At 35.2% G+C, this 16983-nt stretch overlaps 2 protein-coding genes across 2 annotated transcripts; both read left to right on the top strand.

Annotated features, from left to right (window-relative positions):
• The first annotated feature begins 1080 nt into the window (after positions 1–1080).
• On the top strand, positions 1081–4225 carry LOC148772488 (replication protein A 70 kDa DNA-binding subunit B-like). The gene is made up of 10 exons (XM_088815085.1): positions 1081–1489; positions 1578–1848; positions 1934–2030; positions 2133–2257; positions 2718–2796; positions 2873–3002; positions 3114–3271; positions 3346–3466; positions 3580–3808; positions 3879–4225. Exons 1-10 carry the CDS (start codon positions 1343–1345, stop codon positions 3911–3913), a joined length of 1392 nt encoding a protein of 463 aa, XP_088671211.1. The 5' UTR covers positions 1081–1342; the 3' UTR covers positions 3914–4225.
• A 2853-nt stretch (positions 4226–7078) lies between these two features.
• KEA2 (K+ efflux antiporter 2) lies at positions 7079–16866 on the top strand. The gene is made up of 21 exons (XM_012988239.2): positions 7079–7580; positions 8364–10011; positions 10158–10329; positions 10465–10555; positions 10877–11013; positions 11125–11184; positions 11296–11415; positions 11573–11641; positions 11736–11801; positions 11920–12009; positions 12231–12335; positions 12478–12606; positions 12897–13106; positions 13602–13751; positions 14509–14562; positions 14692–14750; positions 15082–15148; positions 15235–15411; positions 15574–15630; positions 16294–16368; positions 16493–16866. Exons 2-21 carry the CDS (start codon positions 8435–8437, stop codon positions 16616–16618), a joined length of 3591 nt encoding a protein of 1196 aa, XP_012843693.2. The 5' UTR covers positions 7079–7580; positions 8364–8434; the 3' UTR covers positions 16619–16866.
• The last annotated feature ends 117 nt before the right edge of the window (positions 16867–16983 follow it).

The raw sequence follows: 16983 nt of genomic DNA, 5'->3' as shown, positions 1-16983 counted from the left end.
TGCAATTTTTTTATTGTTAAATAAGATAGAGAGCATGAAACTCCTTTATATTAATCAAAATGGAAACTAAATCCTCCGCTCTTTATTTCATTGCGTTAAAACCCCGTGTTTTATTTCATCTACACGAAGTCTCCCTAGCCTTTTCGTTAAAAGTTAAGGAATTTTATGCAAATATTATGTAATGTAAGGAGGATTTTGTGCAACAAAAAGAAAATTTACTCAAAATAATTTCGTTATATTTAGGTCAAATTAATTTATTAATTAAAAATTAAAAATAATAAATAATACAAATTATAATAATAATACTAAAATTAAACTTATCCTAACACTCGATAGCCTTCTTTTATTATCATAGCAGCCAAAACACTTGATTAATCTGACATGCATGTACTAAAATATTCTAAGAAATAAAAAAATAACAAAATAATAAAATAATAAAAATTATAATAACAATACTAAAACTAAACTTATCCTAATACTCGATAGCCTTCAATTATTATTATGGCAGCCAAAACACTTGATTAATCTGACATACATGTACTAAAATATTCTAAAACATAAAAATTAAAAAATAATAAAAAGTATAATAATAATAATACTAAAATAGTTAAACTTATCCTAATACTCGATAGCCTCCAATTATTATCATAGCAGTCGAAATACTTGATTAATCTGACATGCGTGTATTAAAATATTTTAAAACATAAAAAATCAAAAAAATAATAAATTAATAGGGCTTTTGAGAAAATCCTCTCACTACTTTTTTTTAATGGAAGAAGACCCAAAATATTTCAGTCCATTTGAGAAAAATCCACACACATTTCAGTTATTATGTTTTCCAGCTTTACCCAACCCGTCACCTTATTACTGAGTCACGCACTCCTCTCCGATTTTCTTTTTCCGTTTTTTTAATCGACTATGAAGCATAGTCGATAGCCATCAATTATTTAGGGGTTATTGCTAATTATTCCTAAAATAATACAAATTATATAATAATAATAATACTAAAACTAAACTTATCCTAATATCGATAGCCTTCAATTATTATCATTAGCAGCCAAAACACTTGATTAATCTGACATGCGCACAATTGCACAACTTACTAGATATACACTCCGTCCCAAGTGATTGACACTGCACGGCAACCACTATTTTACTCCAATGGTTTCCTTCACTCATAGTTACTTTTCCACAAGTTAATAAGTAAATTCAAAAGAATGCTTTACTCAAACAAATATTTAACAAAGATTAGGATACCTAGATTCAAGGTCTGTTTTTATGTGTATAGCTTGTCATTGTAATTTCCCTGACATAAACCTTTATATTCATCTACAACAGAACCATGTCTTCCCGCACACTACACATTAAAGATATTATTGATACAACAACTTGCTGGAGTGTTCAAGTAATGGTGTACGAAAAGACGCAGGAACGTCAATCATCGTCGAGCCCGTGCAAATATCAGCGTATTATTTTCATGGATGCAAAGGTACATCTTCCTTCACCATTAAAAGAGATTCTCCACCTTCAACTATCACAAAACATACTGACATATATATTGTACTTGTACTAAACAGGAGGATAAAATCGTATCAACAATATTTGGGGCTGACATAAATCTATTCAAAGACACCTTCGAACTTAACAGCACGTACACAATCTCGAATGCGAAAGTGACCCGCATTGCTGATAAGTATAATAAGTATGGCCACCCTTACCAGTGGACAATCAATCGAAAAACAGCATATCAGCTTGAAACCGAGAACAACATCCCGTATTTAGGGTTCAAATGTCAATTTGCTTCCCTCTGTACGATTGCCAACTTCATTGGGCAAGATACTGTACTAGGTATCTTATAGTATTATTTTTTACTCACCTTTCTCAGCTGTTCCTTTTAGGTGCTAAAAATCGATATTAACTTATATTATTACAGATGTTCTTGCTATTGTCATTGACCGAAAAGCACACCGTTCCTTTACCACAGGAGATAAGCATCATTTTATCAAAGAATACGCTCTAATAAATCAAGAGTATGTAAATATATTAAATATTACTACTGCCAATAATTATTAACATATTTAATGCCTAATATATACAACAGCTGTAGTATTAACCCCTTTTTTTTCAAATAGGCAAAGAGTTATTATCCTCACACTATGGAACGACGTTGCTAAATCAGAAGGAAATCTTATCGACAACTGCAAGGAATCTATGCCTATCATAAAAGTATCGGGCTTAATAGTTTCTCCATATTTTGGTTCGTTTACTATTTATTGTGTTCTTGGTTTAACCTTTCTTTTGTCTTAACTTTTAATTATTATTTTAATTTTCTTTTATCTTCCATATACACCTACAAATATCCCTCATCAATGGGATAAATAATATCATTATTTACCTATCACAAATTCGCTTCCATCCTACCAAAAATATTTTTACATACAAATACAAGAATTAGTATCCATGTATTATCTAATTACATCAATTGTATGAATATTCACTGCCGCTATATCTTATGCGTATTGTCGTATTCAATTGAGGCATTATGCTATTGTAATATACCTATATCTTCGTTTCATAATAGCTTTTTCCTAAGTGCCACAATTGAAAATAGTTAACAACTCTTTCATAGGTTTGTTAGTTAAAAATGCAAGAAAATTTTCCAAATATTAACCAATATGATTTCTTGCCATTTAACATTGTATATGTTCATACTTTAGGTGGCTCTCTAGGTTCAACACCATCTACCGTCATAGTGGTGGATCCTAAAATTCCGGAAGCAGAGAACTTAAAAACATGGTAAGCAACACCACTGTGTAATTTCATTACGGATCATATTTAATCAGTATCTAATTTAGCTATTCACTGCACCCAGGCGTGAGGCCCATATCAAATCTATTGCTGCAACACTTGCGATGAATGACCCCTTTGCTCATATTGATGACCACAGCACAATTAATTCAACGAACATCTCTTCTATAGCTGATATTGTAGCTGACAACAAGGTTATCAATTATACATCATCTGCCTTTCACATATTAACTATTAACCTCACAATGAAACTCTCTCTTCTGTAAAAACTATTCAATATCTGCATGTATGCTGCTTCAAAATAGGTTGACAAATATGTCGTCAAAGTTTGTGCTACAATAACTGATGCAGCACAGAAATGTTTCTACATGGGATGCAGCAAATGTCACTACGCCATTGATGCTGATTACAACCAGAGTTACACATGTTCCACCTGCAAGGAAAATACGCATGCAACACCAAGGTTATTACATCGATCACCATTTAACTTTTTACATGTACACAATTTCAACAAATCTAACATTATGCATTTTACAGAGAAAAAATTAGTCTTTGCATTACTGACAACAGCGGCAGTCTTGATGTTACTGCATTCGGAATGCAGGCAGTAGATATACTAGAACAGAACGCCGTGGCATGTATGGAGCAATATAATGAGGTATTCATGCATACTTAGTACCTTCTAACAAATCAATTCATTGCCCCTTCATTTTTCCTACCTGCATGCATGCGCATGCGCTTCTGTTAACGTATAATTTCATTATTGGACAGGAAATCCCGCTTGCTGTTGGTGTTATCAACAAACGACTTCAAGGAAGGCATTTTCTCATGAAAATAAGAAAAAAGGGCTGCCATATTAGAAATGCATTCCAGTTTCAATATTCTGTTCAGAGTCTCCAGTCAGCAGATATTCCACAGCCACAAAACGAGTTTGTTCATGTCACAAATGAATGTAGCTCATCAACACATGCCTCTCCCTCAAAAAAACTTCGTTATGAAGGTCTATCTTTTACCATAAACCAAAACACATTTGTGAAACGTATTCATAACACTATTTTTTTCCCTCACAGGTAATGCAGATCAGGATGGAGTTGCTCCAAATTAAGATATTATACCGCTCAACTTACTGTGATATCATGCACATACTTCAGCCGTTCCAAGCAACTTTTCTCCCCAGAAAAAAGGCCGCTTTTCATGAATCTTTGTATTATAATGTATATTATGCCCAACTACAATATTTTCCTACAATATTCTTCTTTATGCACTTCACTAATAAAGAAGACTATACGGCTATATTCTATTGCACTAAACAGTCTACCATCCAAGGTGCCCCTTTTTTGGTCTTTTGTTAGATAGGCACTTTCCACCTTTCTGTAATAAGAATGTTATCTATAAATATGTTTTTATAATAACTCAAGAATCTATGTTTTCTGTAGGATAAACTAATCATTATATTGATATATATTATAAAAATATATTAATCTTACCGTTTCTATATAAAATCATAATATTCATGTACGTTTGAATAAATTTATTCACGTAAATATACAACAATCTTATAATAATCTCGCGCAAAATTATATCAAAGTTGTAATATTCTAAAACAACACTATTTTTTTGCAAACACCACCCCGGTAGCCATAATTGGAAATTAACACCCTTAAAAGAAAAGCGCCCCCACGTATGCCTCCCTGCAAATTTGGTTCACTACGCTGGCACGCGGCAGCTATACATACACACACCAAAATATACTATCATTGCATGTTTTACCTCTTTAATTATACAAAGCAAAATAATTAACTATTATTAATATATTTTCAATCGTAATAATTATCTTTTATCACTTCCCAATGTAGCTGCCGGCCACTTCCAAGCACCACCGCCCTACAGATTCTATAAATACTGGCCTATGCAATTCATAACCTGCATCTTTTCAATTCACTATAGTTTACTCTCAGGTATACTGTCCTTTTTTTTCAATTTCTTCTTTGCCCTATCGTTTCCCATGTGCCCTTTTTCTTTTTGGTTAATTATATTGTTTTACGAGTTTTTTTATTAATTTTATTAACAGTGAAGAAATGGTGTATTGCTATAGGTTTTGACTTCAAAATTTCTAGATTTTTCATTCAGTAATATTCCTAACTTTGTAGAACTTATTTACTCCAAACCTTTTTTTTTTCTTTTCTCTTAATATGATTTTTCTGGGATTGTAGAATTTAGCATCCCTTTTTAAAGTGAATCCCTTGGTGCCTCACAGTTTCCATTTCCCAAGTTTTTTACCTACTATGGTGGCAGTGAACATATGCTATATTATGGTCATTTTTGGTTTAAAATTTTCATATGTTTTATCCAATCGTATCTGAACATGGATTGGTAGTATCTGCATTTAATATTTTTGCGCACTGAACAAATTGAGGTGGTTAGTGGTATTATAACGTGCACGCCTAAAATTGATAGCTACAGTAGGCCGTTATAATATACTGGTTTGCAGTACAAGTTTAAGTCTACATTACTAATATCGTACATTTGTTGCTATATATTTATACATAACGCATGTGTTCATTTGGACAGATGGCACAAAATGGTGAGGCGGAAATCGAAAACGGATTCTCTAACGGACACGTCACCAATGACATTAACAGGGCTCCACTTGGCGGTCGCACGGATGCACTTGCCATAAGAGTCGACCCACCTCCCCAATTTTATACTCCGAACCAGACGTTGGTAGGACATTTCCCAGACTTTATTGCCTACAGATTACGAGATGACAGAGATCGAGTACAAATCTTAAGAAACCAGGCAGAGGAGGTCATCACCGAGCAAAACGAAATTATAACAAGCCTCGAGTCACGGTTGGACGAGCTAGAAACGGAAATACAAAAACAGAACATACACATTGGAGAGCTACAGGTCGAGAGAGCAGAGCAACAAACAATGCTGAATCAACAACAACATGAGATAGAAAGTATTAGTCGAGACCTTCAAGTGGCAAATCAACAAAATGTTCAGCTGCGACAAGCACTAGCACGAATTGTACGCCATTTTACTCATCAATTCGTACACATAAGGCACAGTATGCGTGCCCTGACCCAACGTGCTAGGTTCGCTGTCCAACGTGGATCTGTACTTGCTTCACGGTCGCTGGGAACAGCTACAGATTCGGAAGAAGACCCGGAGGAGAACACACCCAATGGAGTTAGAAGTCCTTGATAGACCCAATAATTCCTTTTTGCATCTTTTGACACCATGTTTTTGCATCTTTTGACACCAATGTGCATGGTGGGTATATATATCTGCAATGATGAACTGGTACAATGCACTGTGTAGTGGTTTTATGTATATATATGTAAATACTGCGTACGGCCAATATAAAGTATGAATGTAAATAGTTAGTATGATTATCTATATAACTCATGCAGCTTTTCTAAATTATACTTGGGGTTTCTTAGTACTACAACAAGACTTCACTCTAAAATTCAACTTCTTCAAGTTAAAGCAGCAACACCCCGTCTCACAATATACAATGCTGTTTTAATCTTCTAATATTATCAGAATATGGGGCAACTTTGACGTAGCACATCATGAATCCCTTCAAACTCCCGACAACATAAACAAAACAAATTTTGCAAATATATAAACCGGGCACCGGCACCGCGCATTGCGCGGTGCTCCAAAACTAGTATATATATATATATATATATATATATATATATATATATAATAAGTAAATGAGATGTGCAAGTAAAAGTGTTGAGTGCACTATTTGGCTTTAGGGATAGCTATCCAAGCCAAAGCAAATTTGAAGAACAATTTTAGTTCCAAGAATATACCTTCTTTTTTTTTCTATGCTAGGAAGAATTGTGGTTGGTATTGCTTCATACAAGTTTGTCTTCCTACAAATTGACAAAAAATCATTAACATATGGAAGATATTTTACTATTCCATCATGAAATATAGATATATATTTTTTAATTTTTTTCTACAAAATTCTCAACTTGGATCTAAATAATTACTGAATATGATTCAATTTTGTCAACACGCACATGCAAACACACATTCACATTGGTGTGTTTAAATCGACGATAAAAAAACGCCTAATGTAATCTTCATCGGGTGTAACATAGAAATAACCATAACCCTGACTGATGATGGGTATACCGTATATACGTGAAATATGAGAAAGACCGTATCTTAATTAATAAATGTATAAACAAATAATGGTCAACAAAAAAATACAACATTTATCTAAAAAATTAGGACACAATGTTGCAATTCATAAATTACAAGGGGCTCATAATTAATTAATTTATTTTATTCCGAAAGAAGGGGTAGTCTTACATGAAGTGCAAAGGGCAATATATATATATATATATTATTACATATATATACATGAAAATAGTTGCACAAATAAGATTTAGTTGCACAAAAAAGATTATAAACAAGAGTTTCACGGGCTCCACGTATTTTCTTTTGAACTTTATTTTTATCCATCCGCCAATAGCCAATCTTTATTTAATTTAATTTAAATTAATTGAAAAAAAAAAGAAGAAGAAGAAATCCTATTTCTAAATATTTCCTTCAGCTTCACAAACGGAGGAAACCACAGAAGGCGGACGGCAAGTTAACCTGCCGTCTAATTGGCCGAGCTGCTGGTAATCAGTTCCGTTCCGTTACCACTTCCGTCATTTTCTACTCCCCTCTATATTTCCGCCCCCATTTCTTCTCTCTCAGCTCCACTCTTCAAATTTTAGCTCTTTCGTCGCTCTTCATCGGTCAGTACTACTCCTCCATTTTCACGCACAACACACACTAATTTGCAATCGAGTGTTTTTGTGATTTCTGGACTATTATTTAGGGGGATGATTTTTGATTAATTTTCACTGTTTCTTATATTTTTACGATTTTTGCGTTGAATTAGCTGCGACGAAACACGCGTTTGATTCGATTTTTTGTGTTTGATTTCGTGAACTTTCTGGAGTTGAATTGTGCCGCAAAATGTTGGATATGAGGTTGATAAGAGAGTGTTGGGTAATGCGAACTGGAAATTTTTGTTTGATTATATTGGATTATTGTGATATTAAGCAGCTGAAGTGCGATTTGGGTTTGGTATCTTTTTATAGACGTGAATTTGAATATTTTTAGCATGTGGGGCAGTATGTAGACCATGATCTGCGTTTACCTAACTCTGATGCAATATAGTGAATTAAACAGACAAAGCATGTGCCCATAGAAGAATTAATGGATACTGTTATTTCTGTACTAATACACTTAAAGGGGTGCTGAAAAATTGGCGATTCATGTGTGTATATTTCTGCATTGTAGAATAAGTATCTCTCGATTTTTACTGGGCATTCGTCTACATGAGTGATAGTGCATGCATGAGATACTTTTCAAATAGATGTATGATTGTTGTTAGTAGCTAACACGGTGGCGGCAGGGAAATAATTGCAATTGTTAAAGTTATAGATGTGTTTTTAGTTTCATTCCTTGAAATTTATGTTTCTCTATGCTGCCCATTCCTTTATTATTAATATTTTTTTTTTTTAAATTTCCAGGTTGAGCTAAAGCTAACGAGTTTCAGAATATCCATGTAGAAGTATTTGCTCTTTCTGACATAGAAGGAGTGATGGACGTTGCATGTAGCTTATCTCGGTCGAATGTGCTTTACGGGGGTGAAGTTGCTGGTTGCAAGGGAATTGGAGGAGTGAATTCAGCAAGTTTGAAATATGGACGTCTCCATTGTAAACCTTTTGGAGGTTCAAGACTTTCCTCTAAATTAAATTCACAAAAGAAGTTGAAGAAGAACAATACGCACAGTGTTAGTTCCGCTAGTCCACGGATTGCGAATGAAGGCAATTTCTGGCTGTGGTGCTATGGTTCAAATGGTTCAAATGGTTCATCCTTTTACAACTCTGGCAGTACTTTTAAAATTTCAAAGCATGTGGGTCTGACACAGTGTCAGTCAAACGAGTCAGTAGCTTATGTAAATGGAAATGGCAGAGATGCAGAAATCATTGAGACTGGTGAGAGTGAGACTAGCCTAGGGTCTAATACCTCTGGGGAAAGATCAGGGGAGGGAGAAGGATTTTCTGTTCCTGGTTTGGATGAATTGAGGGAAACTTTGCAGAAGGCACTAAAGGATCTAGAAGATTCACGGCTGAGCAGTACTAAGTTTGAGGAACAAGCTCAGAGAATATCTGAAGCTGCTATAGCTTTGAAGGATGAAGCTGAAAATGCTTGGGATGATGTAAATAATGCCCTTGGCAATGTCCAAGAAATTGTGAATGAAGAGGCTATTGCCCACGACATTGTTCAGAAAGCGACTTTGGCCCTTTCTTTCGCTGAGGCAAGAATGCAAGTGGCTGTTGATGCACTGAAAATTGCAAAAGAAAAGAGTGAATCTTCTAAAGAAAGTGATCCGGGGTCTGAAAGTGGAAAGGAAGAATTAGTTGAAGAGGATGATGGACTCTTGGCTGCTCAGCTGGACATAAAAGAATGTCAAGATGAGTTAGCAAATTGTGAAGCTGAGCTAAAAAGGATCCAAAGCAGAAAAGAAGAATTGCAGAAAGAAGTGGACAGGTTGAATGAAGTTGCGGAACAAGCACAGATTAAAGTTTCTAAAGCAGAGGAAGATGTGGCAAACATAATGCTTTTGGCAGAACAGGCTGTTGCTTACGAACTCGAGGCTGCCCAGCGTGTTGATGATGCGGCTATCGCACTACAGAAGGCAGAGAAGAAACTTGACCTTTCTAGCATTGATCCTGTAGATTCGTCAGTCGAGGGAACTGTCACTGAAGATGATGTTGTTGTTGTGAAAGACTTGGAAATTTCAGCTGAGGTTGCAGAGTTACTTGAACCTTTTCCAGATGTCCAGCTGGAGGAATCAAGTTTCTCGGATGAGAGTGACAAAGAGAACGGGAAGGTAGCTGTGGAGTTATTGAAGGATAGTGAAGCAGATGCAGAGAAGTTAAAAACTATTCAAACTAAGGTGAATGAAATGCAGAAGGAGGCGACAAGGGAGAGTATACTTAGTTCTCCAAAAGCATTAGTGAAGAAATCATCCCGGTTCTTTTCTGCTTCTTTCTTCTCTTCTAATGCAGATGAGGAAGAGTTCACACCAACTTCAGTTTTTCATGGTCTTTTGGAGTCTGCAAAAAAGCAATTGCCTAAGCTGGTGCTTGGGTCATTACTTGTAGGAGCCGGGTATGCTTAATATTATATTGCACATTTCCGATGCGTTTTTCCAAAAGAAAGCAACAAACTTCTATACATGCTTTTGAATTTGTCAATGGTGCTAACATGTGATAGAAATATGCTAATCTTTAATATGTTGCTGCAATTAATTGCAGATTTGCCTTCTACGTGAAGGGGGGTGAAAAGTTTGTTCAGCTATTTCAACAGCCAGACATCATCACCACTAGTATTGATGAAGTATCAACTACTGCAAGGCCTCTGGTCAGACAAATAAGAAATCTGCCTGTGAAAATGAAGAAACTCATGGAGATGATTCCTCATCAAGAGGCACGACTTAAGCTGATTCCTCACTTGTCTAATTTAGATAGAATCTTGTCGGTTCATAGTGCCTTTATATGATACGTTCATGTCTTAGTTTCTTAATTAAGTAGTTATTCTTTTCCCCTTTGTTTCCCATTTCAGATAAATGAAGAGGAAGCTTCCCTCTTCGACATGGTGTGGTTACTGCTTGCAAGTGTAATATTTGTGCCTATTTTCCAGAAAATTCCTGGAGGTAAGTATAATATATGTATTTTGCCCTTCACACAATTTAGTCAAGAAAAGGGAAGACATTCAACAGGCTGCAAGCAGTCTGATCTTAATATATTCAGTTGATTGTATCATATGCAAAACCATATTCCAATTGCAGTTTTTCCCTTGTTTTTTTCTTTTGGTAATCTTTTATTTTCATAGTGGCACAATTTCAGAAAGTCATTTTTGATTGATCCCATTTTTGCTGTTTCGGGAATATGTAATGCATATTTGTGTTTTGGCTCTAAATTTTGTATATCATGAGAGCAATTACTAATTAATCTTTCTTGTGCTGCAATTGTAGGCAGCCCTGTTCTTGGATATTTGGCTGCTGGAATTTTAATTGGACCGTATGGTCTATCTATTATTCGCAATGTACATGCAACTAAGGCAATTGCTGAATTTGGGGTTGTCTTCTTGCTATTTAATATTGGTCTGGAGGTATATAGAGCCCACAAAATTGTCAAATTTGGACTTTGCAAGAATTAAATATCCACATTAAAGCTGTATGTGCACTGGTAGATGATCTTTAACCTATTCTTCCATTTGCAGCTCTCTGTTGAAAGACTAAGTTCCATGAAGAAATATGTTTTTGGATTGGGCTCCGCTCAGGTAACTGGAAATGGCATAATCTGCGAATTCTGAACTTGAGGCACTATACTTAGCATGATATCCATGCAGGAATTCCTTGTTTAAGTTTTTAACTTCCATGATGAAATGCAGGTCTTGGTGACCGCCGTGTCTGTTGGCTTGATTGCTCATTATGTTGCTGGGGTGGCCGGTCCTGCTGCAATTGTTATAGGGAATGGCCTTGCATTATCTTCAACTGCTGTCGTCCTTCAGGTAAACATAATTGATTGTATGTATAGTTTGTTGAGAATCTTGCATTATCTTCAATCTGTACTGTTTTATTCTTTAATTTTTTCTAGCAACTCGGCTGAATTACATTCTTTTAGCGCCACAGAGGCAGTTAACGTGATATATGTCGGGTTGTCTATAGGTATTGCAGGAACGTGGTGAGAGCACTTCACGCCACGGGCGCGCTACATTTTCTGTATTACTCTTCCAGGTAAGTACGAACTTGGGTGCTGTTTTCATCTCTCCCCTTGATCATTTCCCATTTTAGATGAATTTCTCTTATGCAATTTGTATGTTTATTGCAGGATTTGGCTGTGGTTGTGTTGCTTATACTGATACCCCTTATTTCACCTAGTTCATCCAAAGGAGGGGTAACAATTTTATCATGTGTCTATTTTAACTTCTAGATAAAAAAACTATATGGCATGGCTTCCTATTTGTGCAACTGTGGTCAGTGCTGTTTTAATAATTAATTTTCTATATTTTCAGGTAGGATTCCAAGCCATTGCTGAAGCTCTTGGATTGGCTGCTGTGAAGGCAGTTGTTGCCATCTCAGCCATAATTGCAGGAGGGCGCTTGGTAGTATTCTTATTCTTTAAAGCATAGCTTGCCTTCTTCTGCTCGTGATGGAATTCTGCTTTCAACTAGAGTCATTTTGACAGTACTTTTTTTAAGCTTTTGTGCTATGTCGTGATCAAGTAAACACAATTTTATATTTCTGATACACTCAGGTGACATATTTTTGTTTCCACATTATGTAAACCCAAATTTATTCTCATTTTTTTTTCTATCTTATGCAGCTGCTTCGCCCAATTTATAAGCAAATTGCTGAGAATAAAAATGCAGAAATATTTTCTGCAAATACTCTTCTTGTTATCTTAGGAACTAGCCTCCTAACTGCCAGGGTAAGGAACTCATCTTATGGTGGTTATTCTTTATTATTTGCATATCTTGTTCGTTCTTTCATATTGTCACAATAATGTTTTTTTTTCTTTTTACCAATTGTCACAATAATGTTAATATTGTCCATTCACTATCTGAAAACAGGCTGGCCTTTCCATGGCATTGGGAGCTTTTTTGGCTGGTTTGCTCCTAGCAGAAACCGAATTTTCGTTGCAGGTTGAATCTGATATTGCTCCATACCGTGGCCTTTTATTGGGTCTATTCTTCATGACGGTATGCCCATATTTGTATGGCTTAAATTTGAGAGATTTGATACCTGATCTTTATTACACTCTTGGCTTGTGTAAATGTTCATATGGATCTTCAAAATTATCCTTACAGACCCATATCTTCAAAATTATCCTTACAGTATTATAAGTGCATCTTTTTAATAAATGATTAATTTCACTGCAATTTTTCATTAAATGCTTCATCGCCCCAGGCTAATTTAATCATCCAATTTTAGTGATTATTAGTACCAAATCCATTTTTGGTTGCTTACAAAAAGTAATTTTTGTTCACAGGTCGGAATGTCCATTGATCCAAAACTTCTAGGCTCAAATTTCCGAGTTATTGCAGGAACATTAGGACTTCTAATTGCTGGCAAGACCCTCTTGGTTGTTCTCGTTGGCAAATTTTTTGGTGTTTCAGTGATATCAGCGATAAGAGTTGGTCTTCTTCTTGCACCCGGTGGAGAATTTGCTTTTGTAGCTTTTGGTGAAGCTGTTAGCCAGGTTACTCTAACAAATTATACCTTTTGCCATCATTATACTGCTTATCTATGACATGTTACAGATAACGCTTTAAATGCCTGGAAGACAATGCGCATCTCAAACAAATCATAAACCAATGATTTGCTGGTTGATAATCACTAGTAGGACCAAATCCAAACTGCTCCTCAATGACTTTGAACCTAGTATCTTTGAGATTCTAGGTGATGTATTCATTATGTCAGCAGTATGTTCACATGATCTAAAAAAAAGAAAAGAAAAGAAAAGAAAACTAGAACCGAGAATAAAATATTCTCTAGAATCTCCACTACCTCTTTATATTGTTGAAATGCTGTAGTCCTTTGTGAGCGGCTTGTCTTTCTAGTTAGATATTTATTTCCATTACTGGAGCTCAAGTAAAAGGAGCCATTCTAAAATCCAAATTAGATTGAATATGAAAATAAGTGAAATTCACTAAAAATTCAAACAATAATACAAATTCCGTCCTTTTTTTTGCAGGGTATAATGTCCTCACAGTTGTCGTCACTGCTTTTTCTTGTGGTTGGAATCTCAATGGCCATCACCCCATGGTTAGCTGCTGGAGGCCAATTGATAGCATCTCGGTTTGATCTGCACGATGTCCGAAGTCTATTACCTGTTGAAAGTGAGGTGAGATGCAAAAACTAGTAGTTATTATGAACTCGTGCAGATAATGTCTTATCTGGGGTATAGACTTCTGTGTAGAATCAGTTTCTGATTCTCTGCTCAATGCTTTTGAGTTTTGGCTCTCAATCTGGCCTATTCAGACAAAAAAAAAATGCTTTTATAGACACCTTTTATATTTCCTTCTATTTCTTTTGTCGTTTCAGTTTTCTGTTTTGCAAAGAGATGTCTGGTAAATTGGGATTGCAATGGTATTTAAGAACCACTAATTGTTGAGGCTGCAAGTTAGGTTAGATTACTTTCAATTAAGTATTATATAGATAAGATTTGGTATTCCCTGCCTTCAATTCTAATACGTATTATATAAATAAGATTTGATATTCCCTGCCTTTAATTGTATGTGCTCAAGTTCTATGTCTGAAAATTAAGTTATTGATTGGTGAATCATAATATAAATGAGGGACACCATTTAGTTCGCACTTAGGAAGCTCTCTAAACTGTACTCTTATTCTGATTTCAGATAGACAACTACACCAATTAATGTTTTTGTTCTCTTTTGGGTTTGTCCCCCATAAAAATATGGGAAGTTACTTGGTTTTCTTCACAAAGTTAAGTTGAAGTATTCTTCTTTGGGCGGTCCGTCCAGATTATATCCAATGAATAAGACATGTAATTTAATGTGGCTGTATGCGTCTTCAATTCATTTCATATGTTCCTAGGAATCCATTTTGAAACGTTTTATTATTTTCTTGGATTTCTTCAGACTGATGATTTGCAAGATCATATAATCATTTGTGGTTTTGGACGTGTTGGCCAGGTATGTACAATATTCAATGCAAGCTCTATAAACTGCTTGATAATCTTTAATTCTTGTGAACCTAGTCTATGTTTCTAATCTGTGTTTTCTATTGCCTAGTGTATCTGATATCTATTTTGAATCTTACAGATTATTGCTCAGCTTCTTTCTGAACGACTGATTCCATTTGTTGCACTTGATGTTAGGAGGTACAAATATTCCTAAAAGTTTTTTTTTATAATATATATATAATTTGATGCAAGAGTTTTTGGAAAACTGAGTTTGGAAGTTGGTCTTAGCTTCACTTGTTGTAAAAGATACGACTGTATCTTTTATTCTGTTGTTACGCTCACTTTATATTTTTAACAAACAATGATTCATTTGTTTCTAAAGTATCTGGGTATATTAAGTTCTTGACGTGTATATAACTTTCGAGTAAAAAAAGATGAATCTTGTTTCCAAAACAATATGGTCAACTCGGATGGGATGGTTTCTCTTTTGTTGCAATGCTATTCTTATCTTCAACTTTCTTAATTTCAGTGATCGAGTTGCAGTTGGACGTGCACTTGACCTTCCTGTGTACTTTGGCGATGCTGGTAGTCGAGAGGTAACTTCAACAATCAAGTTCTAGTTATGCTTTTCTTTTTAAATTAAATGGCATTTTATTACTTGCTTAATTTATCTTGGCATCAGGTCCTCCATAAAGTTGGTGCTGGAAGAGCATCTGCAGCAGCAATAACTTTAGATAGCCCTGGAGCTAATTACAGAACTGTTTGGGCTCTGAGCAAGTACTTCCCCAATGTTAAAACATTTGTCCGTGCCCATGATGTTGATCATGGACTCAATTTAGAGAAAGCTGGGGCCACAGCGGTAATTTTCTATCATAACTTTTTCCCATCTGTTTATTTTTTGTTTATAGTTGTTTTCAGCAGTCCAAGTTTTCTGTTACTGAGTGTGTGATATGGAGTCGTCGTTTTTATAAAGTTGCACTTGTAAGTAAATTTAATCCAAGTTATATAAAACTTGTGACAGGTTGTTCCTGAGACTTTGGAGCCTAGTTTGCAATTAGCAGCTGCTGTCCTTGCACAAGTAAGTGTACATACATACTGTTACAGAATTGACTCAACAAAACCTTGTGTTAAATGAAAATAAGCTTTTCCTATCACTCATCGGTTCATTGATTATATATCAGTAAGGTGTCCTTGTTAGGATAAAGTTGGTTTATTTATATCAGTAAGGTTTATTTGCATGCTTCATCTTTGAAGTTTAAATGAGGAAGAGGAATTTGGTAGTCAAGTGTTTTCCTCGTGTACCAGATCATATTTGCTCGTTCTTTAAATGCTAACTAAATGAAAATTCCACTTTTCTAAACCCAACTCCTAATGTTAGCAAGTTAAAGTGGCCGTCGAGAAACTAAGTTTCAAGCTAAATGCAAGCTGCAGATATAAATAATAATCTCCACTCAGCGAAATAGAGTTTTATTACCATTTCTTTTGCGTTATGCTGACATAGATGTGGATACATCTACTTTTAAGGAAAAAAATTAAGTGAATGATCAATCCTTGATGCCAAACCACCTACTTTTAAGGAAAAAAGAACGAAAAACATGTCATGCTAATAGATTGTACAAAACAAAAAAGAATGAAATATTTCTGGTCAATGCATTTACACCTATTTTGGAATCATTCTTTCTGACCGTTTCTCTTGGTCATTCTAGTACTACAGTTATTGACGGTGACACGTTTTTTTCAGGCTAAATTGCCTACAGCAGAGATAGCGGCTACGATCAATGAGTTTAGATCACGTCACCTCTCTGAGCTTACAGAGGTATGTAAATTTTGAATTTTTGGTGTAGTTATACAGGAATCTTTAATGTGTAAACTCTTTTAAGTTATACACATGAAAAAAATAACACTATATTTTTAATAGACATGATCCATCTCTTATGCAGCTCTGTGAGGCAAGTGGAAGCTCTCTCGGTTATGGCTATTCTCGAATCATGACTAAACCTAAACCTCCGCCTTCGGACTCTTCCTCGGATGAGAACCAATTGTCCGAAGGAACCCTTGCAATATGACTCTTTTAGCCTTTAAACGTAAGTAGAAAAAAAGTGGGGTTTTTGTTTTCCCTTGAAAGGGAAGTGAACTACATGAAAGATTGTATAGCATTTTTACCCAATTGGTAAAAAAATGTACAGAGATACAGCAGTATGCTGAAAAGACTCATGGAAGAATGATGAAACAGTTACGCTGTTTTGTTCCATCGATTTTGATGCTAGAACCTTTTTTTTTTCGATATATCTAACGAGGACTTTGCTTTAAGAAATAGGTGGTTTTTCGGTTGATATTTTTATGTTGCTTTTTTGCTTGCTTTTCAGTGTAACTTACTATTGTTCTTTAGAGATGAATAAGCAGCTTCGAAAATATTTCAAATACTAACTGA

This window comes from Erythranthe guttata, chromosome 2 (genome assembly GCF_056151865.1).
Source record: "Erythranthe guttata isolate IM_541 chromosome 2, IM_541, whole genome shotgun sequence".
Classification (NCBI taxonomy): domain Eukaryota; kingdom Viridiplantae; phylum Streptophyta; class Magnoliopsida; order Lamiales; family Phrymaceae; genus Erythranthe; species Erythranthe guttata.
Note: the sequence above shows the minus strand (reverse complement) of the source record. Positions and strands in the feature narration are given on the sequence as shown.